Genomic DNA, 26,474 nt, shown 5'->3' with positions numbered 1-26,474 from the left:
ATCGAAAACACCACCCATACACACTCCAGTACATTTCATGCAGGTTTAAAAAATGGTACATAGGAACAACTGGAAGTTCGGTCGCTCAGTAAATTGAAGAACAGCAAAGGAATAACATGAAATGTAATTCTGAAAATTCATTTTTGAATTTTTTACCCACTACACGCCACCTCAAATTAATGAAGGAAAAATTGTTGCTGTTGTCACATCCCCGCCGGGAATCGAACCCGGGACCTTTGGCTTTACGCACCAATGTTCTGACCACTAAACTACAAAAAAAAATCGGTTGTCTGTAAAGTCGGTTTACTGACGATAGTTGAACGTGACAACGTCATAAGAAAATACTGATGGAATGGTTTCATTTTTCAAAAGAAAATTTTAATTTTATTTGTTTGATAGATATTTTGTATGGATATAGAGAAGGAGGTAAATGGAAATGTATTATTGTATAGCAGCTGTCCACGCGGACGCATCGCTCACTCAAGTAGGAGAGAGACAGATGTCGAACGCTGCCGAACGCGGAGGCCGATTGTGCCTCTTTGTCGCTCGTTCCGCGCTCTCGCTTGCACTTCAAGCCTTAAATGGAACGCCTCAGAGCGAGATAACGCCGCATGAGTCATGTTTTTTCGTGCGAGCAGCCGGCTCCATCGAATTATAAGACGTTGTCACGTCAAAAAGATGCCTAAATTGTATGTATGTTTAATCATAGTATATTCAGTATATATAGTCACGTTAGTAGGACGGATCGTTAACCTTGTAGGTCGGTTGGTCGTTGTTGCTGTTGTCACCTCTCGTAGTTTAGTGGTCAGAAGATTAATTAAAGGAATAACAATTAAATAACTACTAGTGTAGTTCTGATTAACTCATACTTCCCTTATTGTTGATGGGGTGGGGAGGTGGAGGTAGGCTCATGATGGAGTTCTAGGACCAACTTCCTCATGTGTGCGAAACCACGTGACCTTTCACAATTCAATCGTCACTGTAGAGACTATAACAGCAGAACGATAAACCTTCTGGGAAAATCATGTTAATTTTACTGTCTGTGTAAAATTGTGTAATAACCAGTTTGTTTTTGCGGCTGTTATTGACATTAACGGCATTTCAAGTTGGGTTGTTGTACAGGTCCGTATACATTTCCCATGGGGGTCGTGTTCAGCCCGAGCCCTCTTTCAGATCGTTTCACCAACGAATGAAGAAAGTATACGATGTCCGGGACCGCCGTCCGGTCCCATGTTCGACACGTCAAATGACCACTTTACGAGAAATGTGCGTGATAATCAGAAAATATGTTACTTTTGGGACGGCGACGCCGGGCATGCTGAATCATTCAACCCGATCGAGAAACAGAACAAAAGAACATAGTCGTCTCATACTCAAATTGTTTGTTAAACCGTGGGCACAAGGAACAAGTGTGGACTGCGTACTCCAAAAGGGGCATTGTATTGTTGGGAAGGAGAGAGAGCGGAGAGTACATACATATCCATAAAAATTAGTTTGAGGAAGTTGTTCTTTCCAGAAACAAAAATATATTATATATATACAAATTCTTATAATTTAAACGATTTAAATGAATCGGTATCTGTCATTCAAAATTTCCAATTTCCATGGAATTCATCATCATAAGGTCGTCAGCCCTAAGACTGGTTGGACACGTACCTCCACTCCTTTCTGTCCTGAACTAATCTTCGGATTTCCCTAAAACTAGTACATCCCACATCCTTAACTGTTTGCGAACAGTAATCTAATCTAGGTCTACCTCTACTCGTCTTAACTTCTGACTAGACCTTCAAGCCTGAAAAATCAGCCACTTCTTCTAATCTTTCGTCTCCTATCTTTATATTCGCTTTTCATACAATACCATTTTGTCAGTACCACTTCCATTTTATTTAAAGCTATCTCTAATTTCTCATTGTTAAATGCTAATCCTGCTATATCTTCTTCAAATATAAGCATATTAATCTTTTGCCCCTTTATATCTATCCCTACAGTTGCACTGTCTTTAATGATGTTGATCGCATCTTCGATGTATAGATTAAAAAGTAGCTGTGACAGTGTGCATTCTTGTCTGACTCCCTTTCTAATATTTACTTCTCTACGTTGCAACTCCAGTTCTATAACTGCCTGTTGCTCTTTATAGAAACTAAGTATCACTCTTCTATCTCTGTAACTCATTCCTACATTTTTAAGGACGTTTAACATCTTGCCCCATTTAACATGGTCAAAAGACTTTTCTAAATCTACAAATCTTATGTACGCGCTCTTTCCATTCTGTATCGTTTTCTCTATTGTTGCCCGTAAAGCTAGAATGGCCATGGAATTAAAAAATAAAAAATAAATCAGACAAATTTAAACTGTTCCTTAAAGCATCAAAAGCTTTCGATAAAAAATAAAAAATAAATCTAGGCAACATTCGAAACATTAATTCATTAATTGAAATTTTAAATGTCATTTATACACTTTTTAATAATTTTTATTTTTCAAAATTTTCATAATGCCTATCTGTCGCACGTGCTCTAATATTGTACAAAAACACTTATTGGCGTCAAAATCCCTAGCTTCAAATGCTGTTTTGGATTCTCTACTGCAGTCTTATGGCGGGCAAATTCAATCGCAGACCCGATCTAAATCTTATTGTCGCAATGAAACACCTTACGGATTAAACCAAGGAGATGGCAAGAATAATCAGAATAAGCGGAACCTACAAAAGGTTTCATCTAGATCTTCAGTAGAAGGTAGAAGAAAAAAGAGCCACTGCCAAAATGTTCTAAAGAGTTGCATTCATTCGTATGCTATTCAAAAACACGTTGTTAAGAAAAAGATAGTATCCAGTAAAAAATTTAAAACACAAACGTGTAGCAAGAACCCCAGACCGCCTTCTTCATCGGGTAAAAATTTCGACATTCACGTCACTGTCTTTAAGACGGCCCATGATAAATCCAGTACGAAGTACTTGGAACAGAGTCAAGAAGATGGAGTTTTGGAAACAGTACTAAACCTGAGAAGTAAAAAGAAATTGCAAGATAATCAATCCATTCACAAGGGAAGACCATCCTCTTTAAAGGATTTAACTGCAGCACTTGTAAAGAGTAACATAGCAATAAAAACCAGTCAACACCAAAAGCCCTCCTGGGATGCTTTGTTTCAAGCATCTCGAATTAGTGATAATGAAAAAGATTTAGAAAGTAATCAGGAAGATGGAATTTTGGCAACAGTACTTAATCTTAGGAAGGAAGCTAAAGAACAAAGCACACTAAAGAAGGTTAAAGAACAAAGCACACTAAGAATTAAACCGTCCAATTTAAAACAAGAACCGGCAACAAGTAATTCATCAATAAAGGATTTTCCACTTAAATCGTCCTTCAATGATTTATATATGGATTCTCACTACAAAAATCCGTCAATTACTGCGAGCAGTTCGACAACAAAATTGAGTGGAGGTCAAACTTCCAATGCAGGAGAAGACATCACATCAAGTTCTTTTCCAAGAAAATCAATGTGGGATACCGTTTTCAAAGGGCCCGTGGATAAAAGAACTGTAGAAACTAACGAAAAGGCTATCGAGGACAGTCAAGAAGACGCAGTTTTAAAAACAGTACTCAGTAAGAAGCAGATCACTTTTACGGGAGAACCATCGATTTTAACAGGAAAATCTAAGACCAGCAGTTTGGCAGCCAAGGATGCCAGTTCAAACGATTTATCAAGGAAGCCTTCCTCGAATAAAATCATAGAAGAATTCTACGTTAAAGCAAAAGGAGAAGGTACTTATAGGAATCAAGAAGATGGTGTTTTAGAAGTTGTACTCAATTTGGGAAAATTACAATCCACATCCAAAGTAGAAGTGCATACATCAAAGAACACAAAAGAAGCTGCAACGCCCATGAGAGAAGAAATTGTAAGCAAGATCACTGCAAACCTCTCAGAAGAAATGTCTACCCCTAATGTGCAACAGACCGTTAGGGAAAAGACATTATTAGATTATGTTAAACGGTTTGAGAAGAGCAACCCAAACATTGATTTAATAGCGAAAAAATCGAAAACATTCGAACCTGAAAGAAGTCTTTATGATGTATCTAACAATTTGGCACCTGATAAACGTCGAAATAATGCTTCAAAATCGAAGAGCGATAAAAAGCACGGGAGTAATAACACTATAGGAACAGTCAGGGAGATGTCAGCCAATGTGATCCCTCTTCGCGAAGAAGCCCGTACCATCGAATCAACGAGTAACGAGCATAAGAACCTAAACGTACAAAAAGTGTTAATGAAACAGCCTGGATCCAAGAACGTAAATACTTGGATTAATGATATCATAAATTTTATTTGTCGAAAAAGTGCCCAAACTAGTTGCAATGCAGTCCTAGAAAAGGAATCTGAACCATTGAAAGGAGAAAAAAGAACAACAAAAGATTCAAATGTACTTATGAAAAACGTAGTAAATTCAAGGAGATCGTTTTCTACAGCTAACTGGGGTAACAGTGGAGACATTATTAGAAAAACCAAAACCATGTCAACAACTTCATCAACACTAAGATATGACGGTCCACTAGTGATTAAACAAGCAAGTGCTAATCCTTCGCTTGGAACTGAAGATTACAAATCGCCTGATAATCACATCACCTCAAATTTTTTTGAACAGCTGAAAGAAGAATTGTACCTACTGTTTCAAAAATATCCACACCTATGCAAAGCATTTATTAACTTAAAAAAAAGGAAGAGGTTGATTCATAAACCGTATTCAAAAGTTGTTTATCGACCTAGACTTCCTTTTCCTGTACGAAACGTACTAGAAGACGCCAGCTCTACAAATAATTCTGACAGAATGACAAGTCAACGTATGAAATTGAACAATGTGAGCATTAAATCAATTCGCAATTTTCGAACCTGTACTACTATAAATGGCTTTGAGGACAGCAATTCTAATAAACGTAAACAATCCCAAAAGAAAACTGAAAAGAATCTGAAAGCAAAAGCGATTGCTAAATCGCTTGTTAATTATTCAAAGAAGTCGTACCTCAAATATAGGAAAGTAAAGGAGAAAATGGTTAAAGTGAATAATTGGATAAACAAAGTAGCCACTAAACCGACCAAGTCCAAACCTATACAATTAATCAAAAAGGATTCGTTATCAAAGCCGACCCTTGAATGCAACACTTTCGATCGTCAAGAATTATTGAAGATTCTTCGAGAAAATCTTTCGTCTCCTATCTTTATATTCGCTTTTCATACAATACCATTTTGTCAGTACCACTTCCATTTTATTTAAAGCTATCTCTAATTTCTCATTGCTANAGTCGTACCTCAAATATAGGAAAGTAAAGGAGAAAATGGTTAAAGTGAATAATTGGATAAACAAAGTAGCCACTAAACCGACCAAGTCCAAACCTATACAATTAATCAAAAAGGATTCGTTATCAAAGCCGACCCTTGAATGCAACACTTTCGATCGTCAAGAATTATTGAAGATTCTTCGAGAACTCAGACACCAGGACATTAGTGCATTCGACGGAAAGAAAAAGGAAAATCCAGACACTACGGAGATCATTATGAAGTACAATAATCAAACCGACAATAAACGAGATAAAAATAAACAAAATACAATCGAAGCTTATTCAAAGAAACCTTTAGGTAAGGTAGTAATACAGTTGTGATTCAGTACTTTGAACGTTTACATATGGGCATGTTGTACACACTGAAATAAATTTTTTGGAATTATTTTTTTTTTATTATTTTCAATATGCGAAGTGTCGCCCGTCAAGATAATAACAATTAACAATTTTGTTTAATGTCTAACGTCTAAAATTATATTATTAATTTAAAAGAAGTTGTTATAAAGCCTGAACGGAATCTCTACATTTTATAACTCCTATTATGATCTACCTACATTTCCAACCTGAATACTGTCTCTAATTTCGACCGGAATGTCCCAAACTCATTTGAAGGACAATGAAGTTCCAGGAATGATTATTTATATTTAATTAAATAAAACCAAAATGAACTTACGCCACTAATGTAAGTTGCAAGATAGCTAAGGAATGTTGTTTTTGAGATAAAACACATTATGCATTATGAATTTAATCGTTTTGCAGGTAATCTGGAAGAAAACTCTGGACTATCTAAAGAGATATCTTCTACTACAAAGCAGGATGATTCACTTATTCCAAAATATTTGCGATATGACCAGAAACGACCTGTTGCTGATAGTGCAAAACATAAAATTATTCCAAATGAAAGTATATTAAATGATATAAAACAACAAGAAAAACAATTAGTGGAAACGAAAGAAGCTAAGACCGATCATATTAAAGAAATAGTTCATAATAAAAAAGTTATGGATGAAAAGGACCATGCCACAACGAGTGTTGACAATAAAAGCCAAATCCAAAAGAATGAAGAGAGTTCTTTAGACAGCTTGGGATCGTACAAGAAAATAATTGATGAAGCTCAAATTAAAACTAATCAAATGGAAACAAGCAAAACTATGCCCAAAGATTCGACAGTGTCATTGAAGAAAACTGAAAAGGTTGCGGATGATAAACAGAGTCAATCTATAAATAAACAATATGATCAGATTGCACGATTTTTACAAGAAATCCAAGCGTTGGGATCTAAGAAAGAACCAAAAAAAGTCGACAAAGACGTTGAAGGTCATGGTGGTGAGGATATGAGATTGCTATTGAGTAAGAAAGTTATCGATGAGGAATCGAAAGTGTTTGACAAGCAACCCAAAAGAAGTATTACTAAATACATGAAGAATTACCTTAAATACATCATTCCTCCAGCTACAACTAACAAAAAGGTAACAGAAGATGGGAAAAAATACGTGGGTGCATCTAAAAAAGTTGTGAAGCCACAGTCGAAACCTCATTTGGATGTATTTGAACCTCTAAATGAAAACGACGATATTAAAAATTATTTCCTGGAAGTTCAAGAAGCCTTTCGACTTTTGTTGAGCAAAAAAATTGTCGACGACGAAGCGCAACCTGACAGCACCGTTAGCAAAAATATTGACTCTAAGAAGAGTGACACCGACACCAAACAATCGACTGGCAAGTATTTAGATGAACAAGAAAGTTTAACATCTAATATTAGTATCCAGAATGTGGTGGATATAATCGACACAACTTTAGGACAATATGACAAATCTAAAAGCGAATCAAATTCAAACAAAGCGGTAACAATTGAATCAATTGACAATGAACGTTTTACTTCAGCTGTTGCTGACGAAAAGAATCAAACCAAAATTCTCGAGTCGGATCAAGCCCACCAGAAGAACGAAACCAAAGATCTCCAGTTGGATCAACTCCATGTTAAAGAAGGAGAACTGAACCCTTCTGTGGATATTCTTAAAAGTGACAAAGAATCCACTGAAAATTTCTTAACAGAATCAAAAAAGTTCATTCATAACGACTTCCGACTGCTGTTGAGCAAAAAAATACTTGACGACGAAGCCCTGAGTGCTTTAGCCGAGCACGAAATTAAATCAAATATATTTGTGATAGAAGATATTATTGAAAGATCGTTCTTAACACCTGGTGCTGACATTGAGGAGACTGTTAAAAGTGATGTAACGTACGACCAAAACAATGGAAGTGTTAAACTCATTGGTACAAAAGAGTTTGAAATGATATCATTAGAAATGCTAACCCAATCCGTTAGGGAAATCGTTGATGACTTGATGAAGCAAAATGACATGTCACTCGTAACAAAGTCAAAGGACGATGAGAATAAAAAGGGACCAAAATCTGGTCTACCTGAAACTACAGCTGGAAGCATGCTTGACAGCTCGGTGTTACAGCAACATTCTCGCAGTAAAGAAGAGAATGATGCTACAAAAAAAGATACTAAAGATACTTCTGCTGATAAACCAAATACAAATCAGTTTCATAAATTGGAGACTGCAAAAGATGAAGCTACTACTACGATAATCAATCCCAGCAATACGATAGGAAATAAAAATGCAACTAATCTAAAAATCATTCACTTCATTAAGACGAACATTATTAAATTTATGGTTATAAAAGCAATGCAAGACGCTGTACTTGTCAAAAGTATCAAGATTATAAAAGACGTTCCTAGAAGTAAAGATGAGGAAACAGTTGTTTTGAGTAAAAATGAAAATAGTTTATTTTCTGTCTTTAAAGATTGGGAAAATGGTATTTTACGGAAAAATACAAGTCTTAAAGTAAATCCTACAAAAACCAAAAAGGATCTTCTAAACCACTTCATGTTGATAAAGTATCTATTAAAGCCCAAAGTTTCGATAGGCCCTACAAGTCGCAAAGGAAGAATTAGTCGAAACTACTCCACTAACGATTCTGGAAGTCCACTTGATAACAAGTCCAAAAAATCTGAGGATAACGATCTGAAAAAGATGTCCAATTGCAATAGATCTGAAACTCTCCAAAAATATTGGATAGCCTCATTTTTAAATTCACGTGGATTATGTGATACAATGACACCATCCGAAGATAAACGAAATACATCAGAACATGAAAACAACAAGGAAATCGAAGCGAAACCTAGCAGATTTGAAGACACAAATACTCCTCAATTAGGTAAGATTGAGTCTGAAAATGGCAACGAAAAATTACCACAAAATGAGTGGTCAAGCAGAATTGCACCATCGAGCAGTCTATGTTCGAAAATTAATAATGACAATGACGATCAACACAGATCTTCCCTAGTTATTTCATCATCACAAAAATTTAATGGTAATATTAACCCTATAGAAGCAAACTGTGTGTTGGCCCCGGAAGAAACAACAAAAGGGTTTGTTATTGTCGATAGCAGTTCTACAGCACAACACAAACCTAGAAATTTCAATGTTGATGTTATCATGTTGGGCAGTGGCAAATCAATAGCAGATAAAGGAAAATGTGCTGTCGACGATAATATGAAGACTGAAGTAATAGAACAGTGTAAAAATCTAAATTTATCAAACACTTTTGAAGGCACGACTTGTAAAAATGTTGAAGAAACGACAACTCAAAAAAGTACTTTAAGTAAATCATTAGATAGTCATGAATCCTTTTTGGAAAATGAGAAGAACAGTGTTCCAAGTGATGCCAACAGCTGTTTAGACTTTTCAGACTCTCCAGAGGGACGACTAGAAAAAATAAATGAATTGATTGATATATTACTTTCTAAACTAGATAACAAATCAAGTAATGACTCGGAAAGTCATATTACAAGAATTAAAAATGATTTATTAACATTGTCGACTGATAATCCAAACAACAAACGTGAAACTAGAATAAATAACACTTTAAAAACTATTGATTCTGATGGGAAAACTAAACATAATGAAGAAATGAACAATAATTTTGAATATTGTAATGATTCCCCAATGGAGAATCCAGTTAAAGATATTTGGATAGAATCGGTTAAAACAGAACTGGGAAAAGGATTATCAAAAGCTCCTAAAAGTGTAGTTCCACATAAAAACAAGAAAGAGCAACTAATGTTGGTGCCTCAAGATGATATTAACGTTAGTTCAAATGTAAACTGCGATTCTTCTTTAGAATTTCGTAAAAATGCCTCAAACGATTTATACAGACAGTTAATTAAAGGATTTATAGAATCAGAAATAACCGAGAAAGCATGCAAGGATAGAACGTGCTTAAAAAAGAATGACTTAAATAAACGAACAAATAAAATTGCAGTTGGAAAGTTTCCCGTAAAAAATACTAATAACGAATACTACAGAAAAGATGAAAACAGACTTCTTTTATTTAGAAATAAATCGAACAAAACAAGCGACGCTGCTGACTCAATAGAAGATACAAGGAAAAATTTTGAGAATGAAGACACTGATAGTGGATTTAATAGTTTACAAGACCATAGTGAGCTTTCAAAGATTAGTAAAAATGAAACAATGAAGGAATGTACTCAGTGCAAGCCTCATTCTCGAGAAGACATAAAGATTCTGGAGAAACGACCAATCTTATACAATGAACCTGTCAAAGAAAATAAAGTGATCGGACAAAGCTATATGAAGCAAAGGGGTAAATTCGTTCACGAGTATCTCCAAACTGCAAAGAATACGGCCTTTAATAAAGTAGTTGAACTTTCTGATTATTTAATTATTACGAATAGCAAGCGAAGATGGGTAATAACAAGTAAAATAATTAATACTCGTCCAAATGATAAAAATTCAGTCATTAAGGCAAGAAGGAGAGCAGGTAAAGCAGTACAACGATACTTTTCCATTAAACACCCGAAGAAAAACAAGAGCAACGACGATACTGGACCAAACTCTCCAAATTCAGCCAAAAAAATAGAAAATAACATCTCCTTATTAATCAAAAAGCTGGAAGAACGATATACCCAGAATGAAGCCAAATTATTGGAGAAAAATAAAAAACTAAATTCAAGCAGTGCTAAAGCTAAATTGTCGGTTAAAAATGTTCAAATGAAAAGCGAGAAGATTCGATCAGAAACACCAAAAGGTATGAATGAACTCAAAACAAATGTAGAGGTTAAAAAGATAGAAAAAGACGATAAAACCAAGGCAATTATCGAAGTTAAAGCATCCTTGCCTAGGAAAAGGGACAACATTTCCGCAAGTGAACTGCGTGTAGCAACTGCAAATAAGCAAAGAATCGAGAAAGGTCAAGCCGTAAGTTTCAAAATAGGACAGAATGGAAATGTAATCGTAAAGAAAATTGATGAGACATCTTCTTCATTATCATACAAGAAGGACAGTAATAAAAAAGTAGAAGGATCTAAATTGTCACATATTGAAACAGTAAATCCGAAAACAACGGTTAAAAGCAGAGGCGCTTTTACAGAGGAATTACTAAAGCATGATGAAAAATTGCATGTACAAGACATAACTAATAAAAACAAACAAGAGCAACAACAGGAACATAAAAATAAATCGGAACTTGATGATATCTTTGCAAGCTTTCTGATTAAAAAAGATTCCAGTGTCTCGGAAATTGAAGAAAATCAAGACAAAACTGATGATATGTTTGCAAGCTTTCTGACTAAAAAAAAGGATTCAAGTGTCTCGGAAATTAAAAAAAATCGAGACAAAACTGATGATATGTTTGCAAGCTTTCTGACTAAAAAGGATTCAAGTGTCTCGGAAATTAAAAAAAATCGAGACAAAACTGATGATATGTTTTCAAGCTTTCTGATTAAAAAAGATTCCAGTGTCTCGAAAATTGAAGAAAATCGAGACAAAACTGAAGATGATATCACTTTAGCTGAAGAATTTTCTTTAAGTAACGACGATACTAAATCTCATCAAACAACTCCAGTAATAGTAAAATCTACTTCACAAAATTCAAAAGATGATGCTAAAAATGTCGAATCCCGCAAAACTAAAATTTCCGAACTAGTTAACTCGTCGTTGGAAAAATCGAAAGAATTAAATTTACCCATTGTAATGAAACCTGACAGTTACATTAGAAATTTAGCAAATAAGAAGTCGTATACGAAAAACATTTTAAGATTACCTGGATTCTTCGATATTTTACGATTAAAGCCTTGCAATGTCGATAACCCATCATTGAACTTACAGAAACCCATAATGAATAAAGAATACGACAGGCTAACTAATTTAGTGAATCTAGAAACGGATTACTCTAACGACTTGTATTGCGATTATTTGACTAGTGGACGCAATTTCTCAGATTTTCTCAGTAAGACACAACGTTCTGGTAGTGTGTACGAAAATTTCATTAAAATATCTACAATGGCGCAAATGGCCCTCTACAATTATGCTAGACAGGGAATCAATGACCTGTATCCAACTAACTCGAGCTTAATCTATAAGTCACTGCAAAGTATAGCATTCCAAAACTTTGTGGAATCTAGATATAACACAAAAATTTGCAAATCGATTCAAAATTGCAACAACTTTTACCAAAACTGCTTCAATACCCTAAAATGTTTATATAACAATTACAGTGGACTATGGGAGTTTGCAACAATTCCACAAGCAGACGCGCACCGTTACGATAATCCTCATAAGAGTGATTATACTAAATTAAAGTGCTCCCTTGATAATGACCGTAGAAATGAGTTTAAAAAAGATGAACATAATGCAGCCTGCAATTACATGTCCAAAGTGTCCACTCCCAATCAGACCCTCAGCTCTCAGAAACATAAAGAGACCAGCAAACTTGACGAAGATGATGAGCAAATAACTACAACTTACTTGGATTGTCTATCCAGATGTAGTAATGAATCAGGATACAGTGAATATCACAGCCTGGAAGCAGCAGCAATTTTGCCAGAACCTAAATCTCATCATAATTTAAACAAAAATAAAAATAAATTACAGGAAAGTGAAACGAAAACTGATATAAAAATTCCAGACATCAGCAAAAAACCAGAGGCTGAACGAAGAAAAGAAGAAAGTGAAGAAAATTTACCAACTGGGATTAAAGAGCCATCCAGCAAAGAAGGAGAAAAAGTCACAGTTCCTTTCGAAGATTTCCAAATTCAAATGAGCATCAACGTTGGATCTCAAAGGCAAAGGAAAGAGATAGTCAGAAAGACACTAACAGCGATGACGTTAAAATTAACTGAGATAGCCTCACCAGTCATGAACACTGTGGATGACTCTCAAAATGAACTTGAAGATCGACAGTTTGTACGAAATCCTCAAAATGATTTGTTTATTGATCAAATATCAAACGTAAGCTTAATTAAAGTTCTCGATGATGGGGAGATAAATAATACCAAAGCCTCGAAACCGAAGCCTCTGCGAGTAAAACCAGGTCTAAATATTGGCACGTTTGTTACTTCAGATGGGAATATTGCATACAAACTGGAATCGTGCAGACCAAAAGACCAAAGAAAGAATGTGTACAATGTCTTCGAACTTTGTCTACGAGAAATTGAACGAAAAGAAAAGCTGTACTCATTGACTTCCCTGCGACCATCCACTTTAATGTGCTGCGGAATCAATCCCACTTCAAATGGTGGACGTTCTAATTATACACCTCAATAATTTCTTGTAATACTTATGAATTTTACCTTCCTGAAGTGAGATCCTCCTGTACGTGAATAAAGTCTTTAGTAGCCTCTGCATTTTATTTCATCATCATGAGGTAAGGTCGTCAGTCCTAAGACTGGTTGAACACACACCTCCATTCCTTCCTATCCTGCGCTAATTTTCGCATTTCCCTAAAACTAAAACATCCTGCATCCTTAACTATTTGCGAACAGTAATCTAATCTAGGTCTACCTCTACTCCTCTTTGCTCCTGTTTCTGCTTCTAATATGTTTTTGACTAGACCTTCATGCCTGAGAAGGTGTCCTACCAACCTATCTCGCCTATTTTTTATTGACTTCCATAGAATTCTCTGTTCTCCTATTCTTTCTAATACCTCTTCATTTCTAACCTTCTCTATCCACAATATCCTCATCATTCGCCGGTAACACCACATTTCAAACACTTCTAACATTTCCTTTCCCACCGCTACCATCGTCCATGTTTCCCACCCATACAGCGCCGCGCTCCAAGCATATCTTTAACAATATCATTTCGAATTTATAAATTAATCGTTCATGAGCATAAAAGTGACTTCCTTTTATTGAAGGCGATTCTATCCTGCGCTTACCTCTGCTGTATTTCCCCACTACTTCCGTTCTGACTTATTTGACTTCCTAGGTACCTAAAGTCAGCCACTTCTTCTAATCTTTCGTCTCCCTTGGATACCAATTTTATTCTTTTTTACTTACAATTAAAATATAGCTTATAATTTTCCTACAAAATTGGACAGACTTGCGATTCCTTGCTTCTTTAGACGATTCTACTCATACATACCAAAATGCGAAATTGTCCCTTAATTCCTAAACTTATAAGCTTGTGAATATTGAGCCGATAGCTAGGAGCTAGAAGATCTTTCGAGTTCTACTTGGTCCTCAAACGTTATGAATTTCAAAATAATAACATAATAACAAAGTCGATTTGTTAATGCTGCATTATTTATTGAAACATTTATTCCTCTATAAGGACAATAATAACTGGTGCAACATTTATGATTTACCTGTCCCCTTGACACAGGAGGTGGCGCGCCCATTCCATGATGATACATCATGTCATGTTTGAGTTGTGGAAGTCCACCAGGGCCACCGGCGCCCTGGTGCTTAATATCCATCGCAACCAATGCATCCGCTCTGCCGATGTATCCGTCACTTAAGCCGGAAAGTAGGTCACCCTGAAATAAAAAGTTATCTATAAATAGGTATAAATATCGTGCATGAAGTAGAGCACACAAAAAAATAAACAGTTTTAACTTGATGTACTAGAAATGGGCTGAATGTAATTGGAATGACGAGCTGTTGAATAAATTTTTGTAAATGTGACGATGTGTTTAGCGTCATTTCGAGATCTTTTTTTGAATCCTTTATACTATTCCGTCACTTGATAGGTTCTTGATTTTTAATTGAAAGTATTTGTTTTGATATGGTATCAAGCTTTATGTTACCTATCCTCTCAACTCCGTTGCAGTTTATAGCATTAGCTCATCCACCCCCTCGAATCATTAATTAATCGTTGAAGGTATACTTCAGTTACTTTCTCTAGCGATGTTCCCCTTCCAATGTCTTGGATGCGCGCTGGCAAAATCGTAGGTAGGAAGATAAAGGTTCATTATACTCTCGACTCTTGTTCATTAAACATACTTTTTTATACAGTACCTGCAAAAAGTTTTATTCAATCATGAATAGTAGTGCGAGTCGAAAACAAGCGTTAAAGCCTTTAATATGTCTTCAAATATAAATAAACTTCTCCTTGATATTTTCAGTAGTAAATGGTACCAATAACAGCACATTTGAGCAAAGCAATTGTAGTGGATAAAATGGTCAATTTTTCCGTGCAGTACTGTAGGGATTGTACGCTCCACGCCGGTTAAGAGCTTGGCCGAGAGTTGTCTGCTTTCTCTTTTGGCCTAGTGCTGTTCTTTTCTACTTTGCGCCGGTCAAACTGAAGGTCACATCGCTACAGAAACTAAACGAAGTACACGTGCAAGGCGGTCACCGATTGAAATTGCAGTTTTCTCAGAACTTTCAATCACGAAGTGAAGTAAATAGTCATTAGTAGTAATGCTTCAAAATTTTTTCTGGAGAGTCTGTACATATTGACCGTCTTTTGAAATGATTCTTTTTTTTCCGACAAGCAAATAGATATCTTAAATTTGCTTGGTTTTAATTTATCGATTTCATAACGACCACGCGTATCTGCTTACAGCTTTTCCTTTTTGTGCGACGGCAATAAAAAATATCGTTTTGACGTAGCAGTTGATAAAGTTGCTCGACGCAAAGTTAAAACTTTATGAGTACAAACAACTTTCACTATTTTCGACGCGTTCTCGGCTGACGGCTTTGTTTTTAACCCACGCTTTCCCTTGCATATGTAAACAGTACGTTCCTCCTGCTATAAAATTAATGCGCTTCAATTATGATAAAGGGAGTCCATAAATTATTTATGATTCCTTCGCCAACTTTTACGGCATGCGACACTATGCTCCATATTTTTACGGAGCGATCAAACGAATAAACCTCGCGCCCAGTTTTCTTGTAGGAAAGACGAGACTTGCCGAAGTTTTGCAAAACTTGCATAGCAAATTATGTGCTCCAGTATACGGTTTTTGAACAGCAAGGCTCAGGCCAAGCAGGATCAAGACCAAGACTATATTTGTCTATTTTAGTTTTGGGTTTGTTTATCACTCTCCTAAAGTATCTACTGTTCGTTTCAAGAAGTTGGTGATATGCCCTTTCCCTTTATGAGGATGCGCCGTAGCATAATTCCAAATTCAATCATATTTGTATGCGGAGCTCATTTCTCCACCGATCATCGAGCGAGAACTAGACAAAAGTGTACAGTACCATTTGCAAAATTATTTAAACTGCCTCGTTAAAATTTAAGAATATGCTTTATTTAAAAGCATATTTAGCCAAAAATAATAACAAGCGAATTAACTTAACGCTCTACACACCTATAAAACTTTTGCTTTGTTTTCTATTGTTAATTTATATACATTTTTGTTTTAAGAAATTGCTAAACATTTTCGTCTAGTACTGTACAGTTCTAGCCGATCTCCTAAGACCGCCCATCGAGAACTCTTCTCGTTCAAGCTTGTTCCAACTATTTCTGTCTTGCTCACGCCTAGTGTGTATTCTTTCTATTTTCGAGCAGATTTCTTCAAGGTCACAATTCTAACAAATTGAAATGGACTGTAAAGCTGCTTTAAAGTCCTCTCGACTTAATACTATACTGCAGAATTAGTGTGGTTACTATTTGTTACAAGAACATTCAATGTTGGTTGATTACACAACCAGTTTCATTAGTTGGGGAAATAAATAAGCTGTTGGCAACTACAGTGTTATTGATGCTGCTGAAGCAAATTTTTCCAACCCGGAATTTTTTTCTGGCATTTTACTTGATGTAAATATTACTAGAATCGCTTTGTCAGTTTTTAACGTTTTTTAGACTGCTTGTGACTATCTTTACCTAATTTGTGATCAAACTAAAGAAACGTCTCTACTCGCTTTTCTTCTTAATGTTCGACGGTCGTCTAATTCATAATTTATTTAGCGATTTTTAAAGCTCTATGTTTCTATACAACCGAAATAAAGAATAAAAGTCCCCGCGAAGGTATATAAAGGTATCAAAGCTCTCAAGAAAGTTCACAATGGAAAATCGGTCGCAGAAATCTGTAAAACGGACCCAAGAAACTTTGGCTTCCGAATCGTACTTAGGACACAAAGGAAACTTAGCCTGAACGTTTACAAATTTTATGAATAAGCCAACCCTAGTTTTCATGTTATAACCCCAAACAAACATATTTCTACACAGAGAAACTCACATCTTTAAGCTTGTGTAAATGGCTGTAGACATATACATTATGGCGTGTTTAAGTTTTTGTCGAACTTGCAAGAACTGCGAGTCGTCAAAAACCATTTGAATTATTAATCATGTCTTTAACTCGGCAAGTAATGGTTCCACAAGGACAAAAATATCGAAACAGAACTCTTTATAGCAAAAAAAAGGAGTCTTAATTTCTTGGTACCTACTTCTATTCAGCAAGTAATTTACATTTACTAATTTGCCTAATTAATACCATTGCCTCTATGGTGTCCTTTCTGAGACACAACTTACTAGTTTTATTTTTAATAATGACAAAATAATACGCAGTAGAGGTATTTCAAAATGTTAATGGTCGAGGGACTAACCTTGTTGCGTTCATATTGTGCATTTAAAATACATAAAGTGGTCTCGCTATTACCTACAAGTACAACTAGGGACGGAGCCCCTGATAAACTGTAAAAAGTTATGGTGTAAATGAATAAATCAATGAACAGACAGAGAGTTTTGTCGCTGCGCAACCCAAAGTTGTGACCTATGAGATTCTAAATTACCTCTACCACGGGCGATTGGCTTATAGGCGGTAGCGGTGCAGGCCTGTAAAACTACCAAAAAATACTTATTATCGCATTTTATTGAGATCGCATGGGCACGAATTATTCATCAATATTCATCTTATGTCATATGCTTATCAAAAATGAGAACACTACTTTTTTGTCAGTTATTTTTAAATGGCAGTATCACGGTTATCATTTATATTCCAACTTTTATAGTTGGATAGCTATTTTTCTATATTTGATGTGATTAACTCGAAAATGAAGTACGAGATGGCATTATTTCTCATTTAATCAGACTTCATCTAAACCAGATTCCAAAATAAATTCATCATTTATTTCTTTGTTGAGTGACGTTTGTCCCCGGCAAGTATTTCAAAATACCATTTACTTGGTAGTATATTTATGTATTTGAAGGGTATATACGAGGGCGGTTCAATAAGTACCCGTGTTAGAAATGAAGACACCTTTTTTTTTTAAAATTTGTTTTTTATTTTTCAACATAGTCCCCTTTTAGAAAGATACACTTCCCCCAACGACCATGCCATTTTTTTTACCCCTCCAAAAAATAACATTTGTAGAACTCTCCAAAATCCCCCCTGTATCGGCGATGACTTCCTCGTTTGAGCTAAATTTCTTTCTCGCTAGTCATTTCTTCATGTTAGGGAACAAGATGAAGTCGTAGGGAGTCAAATCGAGTGAGTACGGGGTGTGCGGTAGCAAATTCATAACGTAATTCATGCAGTTTGGCGGCAACAACTCCTGATGAATGTGCCGGTGCGTTATCGTGTTGAAAACGCACCTTCTTTTTCGTCAAATGCGCCCGTGTCTCCTTCAATTTTTTGTCGAAGCGGTCCAATAACTCTGAAGTATTTTCCAGTGATCGTTCTTCCTTTTCCCAAAAAAATCCGTAAAATGATAACAACGTTTGCCAGGCTTCCTGGTCGCTCCTATCAAAAACGGATCTTTGCCCACGTCTAAATTCGTTGAAGCAATATCTAACTGTGGTCGTAGACGGCGAAATGTCTCCATAAACAGTATCCAACTTTGTTTTCATCTCCTCGCATTTTTTCCCATCCAAAAACAAAAAGCGAGTTACCGAACGATACTGCTCTTTTTCCATCTTAGCGAAAATAACGAAACACGTCTCAGTCGAATGGCTGCCAAATCCAAATTAACCTATCAAACAGTCTGAAATTCGTTTTGGCGTGGTTTGATAGATGGCAGCACACGATGACAGCACCAATTTCCCTCAGAAACGTCCTCTGTCTTCAAACACGGATACTTATTGAACCGCCCTCGTATTTATGTATTTGGAGGTTATATTTCTGAAGTAGATAGTAGGGATTGATTTCACTTGACAAAAGTGGTTTGCGTACCTATTAAAGAAAAAAATTACAACGATTAATTTGAGAACAAGGGTGAAAGGAAAATGAAGTAGACAATCTGGTAAAACGGATGAAGAGTTACTACGGGAACGACAAGTGATAATCTCACTAATTTCATTGCTGCCTTTCCGTCTGATACAACCAAGCAGTTGTAACGGTGGCATCTGCTGTTACGGGGAAGTCCCGCAAATTTATCATGGCCAGCGAAAGCGACATGCAACGGCGTCTGCTAATTTAGACGGGAATACAGACAATCTTTCTTACGCGTCGGTTACAAATTACCCCATTCCGTTAAGTTACGACCATCGTATTAACAAGCTATTTAGTCATTTCACCCTCCACCTTTGTTCATCGCTTGTGAAACTTTCCCCCCTAACGAGCTCCTCTTCCAAACAGGGCAATAAAGTTTAACGAAACTACTTTGTCTCATTATTGGGGCTGTTATTTGTAAGTGTCTCTTCCTTCCCGTTTATTTGGAAATCTGCTATTCCTTGCTCCAGAAGAAGACGTAGAAGCAGTTACCCACAAAAATTGATTCCTTGCAAAATTTTTCCACTTACGCATGGATACAATCACAAGCCATACGTTCTAATAAAAGGGAACTTTGCTTGAGTCAGGCAATTTTTGTAGTTTACCATTTGATGCATTCCAACGGCGTTCAGTCTGCACTCATTGGAAAAAAAACACTTTTGGGTGTTTCATTCCCACTAGCTAGTAATGCTGGTGGGCGAGCAGTCCCTCCAGATTACGCCGGAAGGTAGGGCGGAAGGCCCTCTTCAGCCTGCTTTCAGGAATCGTGTTAATGGGTGGGTGGTGGTTCGGGTAAGAAAGATGAGACGGACGAAATGAAGATAGAAGAGAATGAAAGATTATCTGTGGAATATTACTGCCTCAGCATTTGTCTAAGTGATCCAAGGAAACCACAAAAAAACTTAGACCAAGGCAGATGGACCCGGAATCAAACCGGCGTCCTCCCGAATGGTCTAAAGCTCTAGGTCATGCCGCTCGGTTACTCATTGGAGTTTAATTGAAATTCTGTTGGAGATGCCCACGCTAGAATATTGGTACGGTACCCTAAAAATTAACCCAACATAACGTAACCCATGATGCTTTGCTTAATGCAAAATTATAAGTCGTTGTTATTTAATGATCCAAAACTATCTATTACTTTGTTCCAATTGGAGTTTTTGGTATTTTGTTTTCGATGAACAAGCAACATGATTGCTATATTATTTATCCAAGAAAATTCCACTTCTTGGTCTAGGGATGGTAAAAATAGAATGCACACCAGGGAAGAAATTCTGAGAAATTCGTTACTTTTTCTGGTACTATCTCAAGCAATTTTAAGTTGTGTGAGATTGTAATAAGTCCATGCAAAAGAAAATCTGACTACATCCTCATGTGTCGGGGATGCTAAGTAACCACTAAAGAATTTTAATTCGTGTTCTATCTGGTCAAGAACTGAAGGTTCTATTTTATATACTGGGCGTTTCTGAAATGAGTGCAACGATTGCAGGAGGTAATACATTACTACAAAACAGGAAAATTTAGTTGATCCAAACGTTCACCGGTTTTGAGGTACTTGAAGGTCCAGGCAAAATTCTTAAAAGATTGTTAAAGGTTATATGCTCGCCGGTGCTAAGAGATCAAAGGACAATAAGAAAAAAGAAAGATAGGGTGGTGTGGCACTTCCTAAGACCAACAGTAGAAAGTAAAGAAGGGCAGAGAGGGACCGGACCTACTAGATTAAGACCACTGGGCAAATTAGTTACGGAAATAGTAAACAGTTGTCTAGAAATGAGAAAAAGTTTGATTCACCATAGGAAGCGATGGAAGTGAATGTCCTTTTAGTCCATAGACTGATGATCGTCTGAAATGATCCAGTGTTTGATTTTCTACAACGAAAACCCTACAAATACTGTGTCCCTTTACTTTTGCAACGATAAGATACATTGTGTTGGCACATGTAGAGGAAACACATTCACATTGTGGGTGTAATCGTAGTGAGTCAATGTATACATATAAAAAATCACACAAACATGAAATATGAATAAAAAAGCCGTCGGCATCGGCCGGACCGGCGGCGTGCTAGGCCTATACGTAAGTCGGTTCTTACGCCTCATTTATAATTCAGTCGCGCCCAACTTCGTAGAGCGCCGCCTCTCCCTCCAGGCGCCCGTCGTAACGGGAAAAGCAGGGGCACGCGGCGCCCGTTTCCGGTACAACTCGCCATTTCCGAACCGGTCGCCTTTAAATGGACCTTAATTGTTATCGAGATGAAATTACTATCGAACGATAAGGGGGCCAGGTAAATCGAGAAGCATTTTAAAAATTGAAGGGAAATTTTAAGAACCACTTTAAAAAACACCTACATGTACACGGTAAACACAGGAAAGCGGAAAATTTGAAATTTGATTGTCTTAGGGTGACAAATTCTGACAAATTTTCGAAAATTTTATAGAACTGCATAACATACGTATGGTCTGAGTCATGTAAAGTGGCGGTTTAGGCAATAAAACTGTCAACTTATGTGACAGTCCCTGTTTACGCCTAGGCGGAATTATGATTTTAAGGCATTATTCTGTTCATTTAAACACCTGTGCCTATAAAGCTCAAAATAGCTCAAAACTCCTTAATGCTGCGTGCACTCTGAGATACAGGATAAGAAACAGAAACTGAAGGGTTGAAAAAATTTTATTATCTTAATTGTAAGGTTACGTTTTCTCCATGGTATCCACTTTCTTACAATATCTGTATATAGTTGAGACGACCAAAACTGGCATATTCCACAATAAATTATCTTAAGGATGGACGTATCTTCTTTCTTTTTCCAACTTGGTACTTCAGTTATTTGTTGCTACATAATAGTAAGCGGTCATAGGTTGCTTGAAAGACGAAACGAACTGCAACTGTACCAATTTTGAACGAAGCGACTATAGTAAAAGTTGATATTTTATAATCGTCCACCAGTCGAATCCGTCCAAATTTGGACAGATGGGTGTTATTGTTGATGGTGCACAGCACATATATTTTCATAATGGCACTCACCTATACCATAACTTAACCTAAACCATTGGCGAATAACATCAGTGTACCATAGCCCAAGATGAACAGCATTTCATATATTTACGTGAATCAGGGTCCCTGCATACTGTACCTTAATTTAACCTAGTTATTCCGTCACCTGTCGTTAAGCCACAACTACTACTTCATCCTATCTATGACCTTAGGACGACCTAATACTGTAATTTAAACACATCAAAATATTACTGATCTTTAATTAACTATTCCTATTCAATGACAACATCCTGGATATCGGAAGCAAGCGCGATAGTTAGTTCCATTCTTTAATTAGACGTTTAAATAGTCAAGCTAATTCCGGAAGTCAAATCTCCAGAGGACATAGCTGCACAAATTATTATCATACTTGCTACCTGTACTACAATCATAGATATTAGCACATTATTGAAAACGATCCAATTGTACTGTTGGGTATAAAAATGTGCTGGGGTAGGTTAGGTACAATTTGCAAAAGCCACAACTGGTATGCAATCTTTATTGAGTTACTCCTTTAACTGTACCCACTATTAGAATACAATATTAAATATTTTTACAATTACATTCTAAAAAGTAGCGAAAATAGATGAGTACTTACGCATTTTGGAGACCAGGAGTTACAAACTATTGAAGCATCTTCAAGTATTCGACTCTGAAACAAATGAAAAAGGGTTTAAACTTAATTTGAATAGAAGAGATTCATAAAATACGTGCGATATTAATTGAGAGTGAAAGAAAATAATGCCGGGAGACATTAGATGAGACGTTTCGAACTCAGTCCATCGTCATACATTTTTTTTATCTCAAGTAGATACCAAATCGATCGAAAAACAATGTTTAGGTAAATGCAAACAATGGAACGGTAACATTGAAAACTTGGTATAATCGCCATTACCTGACTGTTTCCATTGGTGAACTTTTGGGTTCATACTTTTCTATTTCTAAAGTGTTTATTGATATGATGACTTAGAAACAGTTGACTGACTGACTCTGAACTTAGGCATTAACCGTTGTACCCTCAATATTTGGATCTTCTTTCTGTCGTTTACATCAATAAATTTTATCAGTTAACACATCAAGGAGACCAGTGTTTTGGTAAGTTTAGTGTCGTTTGATGGTGAGATTTGACCAGAAAGCAAGTAGTTAATTATTCGTATTAAAAGAATGCAACTAGTAATAGAAGAAAAGGACACGGTGTTCTGTGGAATTGAAACACTGAAACTGGAAGCCGATCCAGCATTTTAATAAGTAGGAGTTTATAAAAAATTTGGACCCTAATCCTTTAAAGATCCTTGATCAACATGCAGTATTTTCGTGATCATTTTTTACAGTAACGGATCCAGGAATTTAATAAGTAGGGGTTTATAAAAAATTAAGACCCTAATCCTTTAAAGATCCTTGATCATCCGTTATTTTCGTGATCGTTTTTTACAGTAACGGATTCAGGATTTTAATAAGTAGGGGTTTATAAAAAATTTGGACCCTAATCCTTTAAAGATCCTTGATCAACATGCAGTATTTTCGTGATCATTTTTTACAGTAACGGATCCAGGAATTTAATAAGTAGGGGTTTATAAAAAATTAAGACCCTAATCCTTTAAAGATCCTTGATCATCCGTTATTTTCGTGATCGTTTTTTACAGTAACGGATCCAAGATTTTAATAAGTAGGGGTTTATAAAAAAATTGGACCCTAATCCTTTAAAGATCCTTGATCAACATCTGTTATTTTCGTGACCATTTTTTGCAATAATGGTCTTCAATAAGACGTACGGTATCACCGTAACAATTGACAAACTAGTTTTTCTGCACTCGATGGGAGGATGTCCAAACTTTCTTCCTAGTGGATCCGTTGGAGTAAAATCCAGAATTCCGCATGAAAACGCTTAAAGGTAACCCAATACAGGTTTCGACATCTAATCTCTTCAGTCAAGAATATTTACATATGCGTATGTTTGTTTTTTTTCTTTAGCAAAAAGTTATTATCAAGGATACACGTTACGTGACGCTTTTGATGCATATAACTTGTTGAAGCTTGCAGGTAATCATCTGCGTGGCAACACAGTTTCAGTATCTAAGTATTTCGATAAAGATCCCGAATTTAGGAAATTCTTCCTGTTAGAATGAGTGTAGTGAAAACAGGATAGCAGCGGGGGTAAAATGGCGTCTATTGCGACGTTCGATCAATAATGCGCGCGCCGTGATTGGTCCTTCGTCCAATCGGGTGGAGCGAGTCAAAACGGCATTTTACTGCTACTGATTTCCACAAAACACTCTGATTGTCGAATTTGATGAAACGATACTATTAGTGCCGTCTTTATAAAGGGGGCTTTGAGGGGGCGGCTATAGCCCCCGGTCTCATAGATAAGGGGGTCTGGGTTTCATAAGACAATTTTTTTTAATTTAACAAAATTATTCATTCTATCATTAACTGGATAGGCACCTACAAACCTCGCTCATTAAAGTACGTAAATACTGCATGTGCATCATTAATTGCATAATTATTACTAATTGTTTAATATATTACATCAATGCAAGGGACGAAAGGATCTTGGGTTAGAGTGACAGTATGATAATGGGGGGGGGTCTCTAGATAAAGTAATCTCTGCATAGAGTCAACGACTACAAAAACCTACAGAGGAGGGGAGATATACATTATCCTGATGAGGTGAGATTACCACTCTTGACCCCGTGAGGAGTGAAATCCACAAGAATGAGTTGATTCCATCGATGTGCCGGGAATCATTACGAAAATTCGATATTCAAGACACAATCGAAAAGCAGATTTAACAGAAAAACGAGAGACGAACGTATCTCCGAACTGTAGTGCTTTGGGTTAGCATTTTGTACTAATATGGCACGATGGAAAGATCGCTACAGAACGATTGCGTCAGCAAAAGTGCAAGATATATAACTCGGATAAAACGTGAACAAACTTTGGACATACTGTCGAAAAAGTGTGGACAGATACTACAGTTAAAAGTAGTCAACAAGCCATTTTGGAGGGTGAATCAACCGGCTTCCAATGTCCGACAGAAAAAGGATAACGACTGATTGTGACCCATATAGGTAGCGATAGTGGTTTCCTTAAGGACAGTAGTGCAATATTTTTATCAAAAAAAAAAAAAAACGGCGATTATCACGAAGACATGGATGCGAATCATTTCGACCAGTAGTTCCACAATGTTCTCCAACGTGTGGAGGAGAATTTCATTATTGTAATGGATAATGCCCCGTACCATAGTCGTAGAAGTGATGCAATTCCCACTACAGCAAGTCGGAAGGCCGAAATTCAGCGATGGCTTCAAGAAAAAGGAATACCATTCCACAATAACGGCATCAAAGTGAAACTGGTATTCTTAGTACCACTGCAACCTCAATTCCATAGAGTTAATATGGGCACAGGTGAAAGGATATGTACCACATTTAAAATGGCAGCATCTACTAGATGCTGCGATAGGCCAAGTTATGTCTTTAAGTTGGCAGAAAGCTATTGAGCATGTTTTGAAAGAAGAGCAGAAGTTAGATTTTCAGACTGATGCTGTTCTTGAGTCAATTATAGTTCGAGCAGGTGTCGATGACAGCAGTGGTAGCAGTAGTAGTACTAGACAGTGACAGCGACAGTTAATAAATGTGCATTTATTTGAAGGACAAATAATAATTAATTGAAATCGTAATCAATTATTATCCTCTTTAAATATAATTTGGTACCAACACTACGCCACTGGAATTTTTAATTTCTACCTGTTCAACATGATGACTCATTTCTTTATTTATTTACCAGATTCTAAATACCTTCACTTTAGCATTGTTTTACAAAATGGCTTAAGGAAGCGAATAAAAATAAAATATGGCGGAGGCGCTCGACATCCTATCCCTTAAATAAAAAATAATAGAGAAACAGCGTACAGATAATTCAAAATTCCATGAGCCTTTTCGTGCGCGAGGGGCAGTTCCTATTGCATGTATATTATTCATTACGAAAACATTGACTCAGTAGTTAACCATGCGCCTCCATACACAACCATACCTAATAAGCTCTGTAATCAGTGACAGCCGATGTTACTATTAATAGTGTTATCACCATTCACTTTTGATTATTCACGATACAATAATCACGAAGCAGACACACGATTATGTTGAAGTGGATTTGACTCGTCAAAAAACAAAAAATCGACAAAACGAAACAAAACATCAGGGGAGCAGTGTCGCGTAAAAGCATGTCGTAAATATATCTCAACCACAGAATAATCTAACCACGTTTGCGTTCTCGTGCATGTACGTGTATGTGAATACACGCACACAGCCATCCATAAATACACTCGTTTCGTATAGATGTAGCGAACACTGCAGTTCGACGTCGGCAGCAATAACAGGGTGCATACAAACATACGTATATGAACCGTGGCCGCCTAATAAAAATGAGGTTACATAATGTAGTTGCATGTCGGACGCAATGTTCATGCTAACGAAGTTCCTAGTAATTAGTTTTAATGGTCTTATTAAATAATCCACAGCCATTGCGACCGCATCGCATTACCGGAACGCAAAGCACACTACGCCATAACGGTAACAAATAGTGATAACACCTTTGTGCTATATGCGGTACACGTTGTTCTGCACTTAACCTTCTCAGTTTACTTAAAAACAA

At 36.5% G+C, this 26,474-nt stretch overlaps 2 protein-coding genes across 6 annotated transcripts in view; one reads left to right on the top strand and one right to left on the bottom strand.

Moving 5' to 3' along the window:
• The window catches only part of LOC108742504 (inhibitory POU protein), a 42,552-nt gene that overhangs the window by 5,113 nt on the left and 10,965 nt on the right, over positions 1 to 26,474 (bottom strand). Inside the window, exons 2-3 of one of the 2 annotated variants that reach the window (XM_018477743.1) lie at positions 22,425 to 22,476; positions 14,007 to 14,194 (exon numbers count right to left, since the gene is read on the bottom strand). In XM_018477743.1, coding sequence (XP_018333245.1) covers positions 14,007 to 14,194; positions 22,425 to 22,476 — 240 coding nt within the window. Of the gene's footprint in view, positions 1 to 14,006; positions 14,195 to 20,786; positions 20,821 to 22,424; positions 22,477 to 26,474 lie in introns of both variants that reach the window. The other variant, XM_018477744.1, reaches the window with a different exon arrangement.
• On the top strand, positions 2,417 to 13,037 carry LOC108742503. Of its 4 annotated transcripts, none has more exons than XM_025979989.1 (3): positions 2,417 to 5,041; positions 5,328 to 5,625; positions 6,087 to 13,037. In XM_025979989.1, the coding sequence occupies exons 1-3, from the start codon at positions 2,492 to 2,494 to the stop codon at positions 12,962 to 12,964; spliced, it is 9,726 nt and encodes a 3,241-aa protein (XP_025835774.1). In that variant the 5' UTR covers positions 2,417 to 2,491; the 3' UTR covers positions 12,965 to 13,037. The 4 variants fall into 4 exon arrangements, with proteins under 4 accessions (XP_025835774.1, XP_025835775.1, XP_025835777.1 ...); XM_025979990.1 differs by having other exon boundaries at positions 2,417 to 5,176; positions 5,463 to 5,625; XM_025979992.1 differs by lacking the exon at positions 6,087 to 13,037 and having other exon boundaries at positions 5,328 to 5,712.

The sequence above is a fragment of the Agrilus planipennis genome, unplaced genomic scaffold (assembly GCF_000699045.2).
Source record: "Agrilus planipennis isolate EAB-ADULT unplaced genomic scaffold, Apla_2.0 scaffold285, whole genome shotgun sequence".
Lineage (NCBI taxonomy): Eukaryota > Metazoa > Arthropoda > Insecta > Coleoptera > Buprestidae > Agrilus > Agrilus planipennis.
Note: the sequence above shows the minus strand (reverse complement) of the source record. Positions and strands in the feature narration are given on the sequence as shown.

Bases quoted from the DNA above. Each gene is read 5' to 3' on its own strand.
- LOC108742503 (XM_025979989.1), top strand. From the start codon at position 2,492: ATGCCTATCTGTCGCACGTGCTCTAATATTGTACAAAAACACTTATTG. The intron at 5,042-5,327 runs GTTAAAGTGAAT...AAGGAGAAAATG, and splicing joins GGAAAGTAAAGGAGAAAATG to GTTAAAGTGAATAATTGGAT. The intron at 5,626-6,086 runs GTAAGGTAGTAA...ATCGTTTTGCAG, and splicing joins TTATTCAAAGAAACCTTTAG to GTAATCTGGAAGAAAACTCT.